The following is a 3,429-nucleotide window of genomic DNA, read 5'->3' on the forward strand; positions in this document are numbered from 1 at the left end:
AAAAAAAAAAAGACAAATTTAATAAAATAATAGATATTTTTCTAATTATTTATTTTAAAAGTTAAAATAATTTGTTGAAAATTTTTAATATTTTATTACCTAAATCTTTTATTTTTTAATGTGTTAGTAATAATTTATAAAATGATTTGTGTAAAATAATACATCCTAATTTTCTAAAGATTTCATAAAATAAATAACATATAGTAGATTATTAATTTTATTTATTTATTTTTTTTTTTTTAGTTAGATTTTCATGTAGATTTTAAAATTTTTTATAACCTCTTCAGATACGTATATATAATATTCTATATTTCTCTTTATTAAATGGAATGATATATAAAGAATTCTAGAAAATAAAGAGATATATAAAATTACATTAAAAAATTAAAAAGAAAAAATAAAGTATTTAAATGGATAAATTATATGGTGACTATGATAAAATTGTGGAAAAATATAAAAATAATACTTTATATAAAAGAAGAAATGAAAAAGATGGAAATAATAAAAGGGAAGTAAAAGAAAAAAGTAACTTGGATAAGAAAAAAGAAAAGGATTTAAGTAAAAAAGAAACAAATAAAAAAGATAAGAAAATAAGTGATAAAAAATTAAAGAAGGAAAATTTTCTTTTAAGTGAGAATTCTCACAATAAATTTGGTAATAATGATTCATCTAATGAAAATAAAGAACATTTATTAAAAAATAAAAGAGTAGAACATAATTTAAGAGATAGATCTTATAATCAATACAAAATAAGAAAAAAATTAAGTATAGAAATAAACAAAAAAATTTTTAGTGATTCAGAAAATATGCATATAGATGATAAATCCTTTTTAAATGATAATTTACCAGTTGATATAAATAATTTGATTATAAAAAAAAGAAAAAATAAAAATGGAGATCAAAAAATAAAACAGATACTAAATAAAAAAGATAAAATGAAATTTATGGTAAATTTTTTGTATGTTTTATATTATATATTTTTTTTCTTTCATTATATAATCGATCTTCAAGTGAATAAAATTTATAATATAGTCATTAACACCTTTATAATTATTATATTAAGTGTTCTTCTATGTTATATTCACTTTCTTAAAACAAAAAATAAAAAACTAAAAAAGATAATTTTTTATATTTCTGCTTATGTAAATTTATTATATTGTCTATATATATTTAACACATTTATTTATTGGATAAATGTATATTTAAATTTCACATTAAGTAAAAAATTATATTTAAAATATCGAACCCTTTATAAAAATGTTTCATTTATATTTTCATATTTTAACTTTGATGAAATTTTTTTTTTCCTTTTAATTTTCTATGGTCTATTTTTTTTTACTTCTTCCTTATTAACTATTACTTTATTTTACTATATTTACAACTTTATTAATTACTCTTTCTAATAAACTTTAAATTTTCTATAGGTAAATATTTTTAATGAAAAAAAAAAAAAATAATCATATGTATGCTTAATAAAAATTAAAAAATATTAAATTATAAATTGTTAACACGTATTTTAAACATAATTATTAAAAAGCTTAAAAAATAAAAGAAGATATAATATTTTTTTTATAAAATATATTTATACTTTTAATTATTGATTTATAAAAATATTTTATACTATGTTATAAAAATTAAGCTATCTTATAGTTTAAAATTAAAAAAAAAATTAAAATAAAATTACTTTTAGATTATTTCTTTTAAAAAATGTTTATCAAGATACTTTAAAAACAAAACTTTTAAATATGCAAATTGGTTGTCAATAATATATAAAAAAATAGGTATATAAAAATAACATATAAATGTGTATATATAAACAAAAAAAAAAAAAAAAAAAAAAAAAAAAAAAAAAACAAAAAATAATAATAATGATAATGATAATATGTAATAAAATAATTCATATAAAGTTAAAATAATTACGAATTCTTTTAAATCAAACAGAACGATATTCCTCATCATTTGTTGCGTCAAAACCTTTTGAGATGCTTTCAAAATTTTTATCATTAAAATAATCTATCTTTCCTTTATTTTTATTTCTATTTTTTTTCTCCGAATTCTTTTTTTTTTTTTTTTTATATTTTTCATAGTATTCTATATATCCTGTTTTCAAATTTTTTAGTTTTGGTATACTACATGGGTACTATTAAAAAAAAAAAAAAAAAAAAAATTTAATAAATAAATAAATGTAAAAAGGTATATGTATATAAATAAATAATTGAATATATACAGACAAAAAAAATTGCAAATTTACACACCTTAGAACTTAAAATATTTTGAGTAAAAAAAACATTTTTAACTATATATTCTAATGTACTTTCTACAAAAAAAAAAAAAAAAAATATATATATATATATATATATATATATATATATATATATATATATATTTGTTTATTTATTTATATAAAATTTATATCATTAAATATAATAATAATATAAAATTAGTTATTTTTATTTACAATTTATTTTATTTTTTAATACCACTATCAACATTGTAATAGCTTAAAATAATATCGTCAATTCTTTTTAATGTATTTTTTTTCTTTTCTATTTTTTGTATTAACTTTTTAGCTTCCTCACTCTATAAGTCATTTTTATATAAAAAAAAAAAAAAAAAAAATTACATTACCAAATAGCCATTGTAATAATTTTTAAAAATGAAGGCAAAAAAAAAAAAAAAAAAAAAAAAATACATTTAAATCTTGATAAGCCATTAGCATCATAACATCGTCTATTTCATTAATAAGGGAAGGCTGGAAAATAAAAGAACATAATAATGGAAAAATGAATTAAAAATGTATAATTAATATTTTATAATTAATAATAAGAAAAAAAAAAAAAAAAAAAATAAAGATATCCAATAAATTAGGATAAAATATATATATAAAGTTAGAATATAAAAAAACTAAAGAAAAGAATGTATACTAAATATAAATGAACAAACCTTTTCCTTTACATATGGAGCTAATTCTTGTTGAGAATATACTATTGCTTCATTAATATTATTCTAAATATTAAAACAAGGAAAATTTATTTATATAGGAATTGTGATAATATAAATTATAATACATATTATTATTAAAAAGAAGAAAAAATATTTTTTCTTTTTTATTGATTCACATTTAAAATTAGTTTTAGTAATTGCTGTTTTTTAAGAAAAAAAATTATATCTTTATGCTTTTTTAAAATCTACAAAATAAAAAAAAAATAAAAATAAAAAATAGATTGAGGAATATAAAAATACAAATAGTATATAAATTTATTCATTTACTCCTTGATCTAAATTATTTATGTGTTCAATAGCCTTTTCTATTTTATTGTTCATTATCTCACTTTGAATTAAATAGCGTGTTTTTACTGTATCTATTGGCATATCAGCTGAGAAAAAAAAGTTTTTATATTTATTAACTTTTTTTTTTTTTTTTTTTTT

The 3,429-nt window shown here is 15.0% G+C and overlaps 2 protein-coding genes across 2 annotated transcripts in view; one reads left to right on the forward strand and one right to left on the reverse strand.

The window, feature by feature from the left end:
* Nucleotides 1-410: 410 nt before the first annotated feature.
* On the forward strand, nucleotides 411-1,403 carry PGAL8A_00247300 (conserved Plasmodium membrane protein, unknown function; the record flags this gene model as incomplete). The annotated part of the gene is made up of 1 exon (XM_028671213.1): nucleotides 411-1,403. One exon carries the CDS (start codon nucleotides 411-413, stop codon nucleotides 1,401-1,403), a length of 993 nt encoding a protein of 330 aa, XP_028527887.1.
* Nucleotides 1,404-1,933: 530 nt separating this feature from the next.
* Nucleotides 1,934-3,429, reverse strand: part of PGAL8A_00247400 (RanBPM and CLTH-like protein, putative) — a gene marked incomplete at both ends in the record, with an annotated part of 3,178 nt that continues 1,682 nt past the window's right edge. The window contains 7 exons of the mRNA XM_028671214.1: nucleotides 1,934-2,140; nucleotides 2,256-2,317; nucleotides 2,484-2,580; nucleotides 2,693-2,752; nucleotides 2,944-3,006; nucleotides 3,120-3,188; nucleotides 3,271-3,377. Of these exons, the coding sequence (XP_028527888.1) occupies nucleotides 1,934-2,140; nucleotides 2,256-2,317; nucleotides 2,484-2,580; nucleotides 2,693-2,752; nucleotides 2,944-3,006; nucleotides 3,120-3,188; nucleotides 3,271-3,377 (665 nt within the window). The remainder of the gene's footprint in view (nucleotides 2,141-2,255; nucleotides 2,318-2,483; nucleotides 2,581-2,692; nucleotides 2,753-2,943; nucleotides 3,007-3,119; nucleotides 3,189-3,270; nucleotides 3,378-3,429) is intronic.

The sequence above is a fragment of the Plasmodium gallinaceum genome (genome assembly GCF_900005855.1).
Source record: "Plasmodium gallinaceum strain 8A genome assembly, contig: PGAL8A_v1_76, whole genome shotgun sequence".
NCBI lineage: Eukaryota > Apicomplexa > Aconoidasida > Haemosporida > Plasmodiidae > Plasmodium > Plasmodium gallinaceum.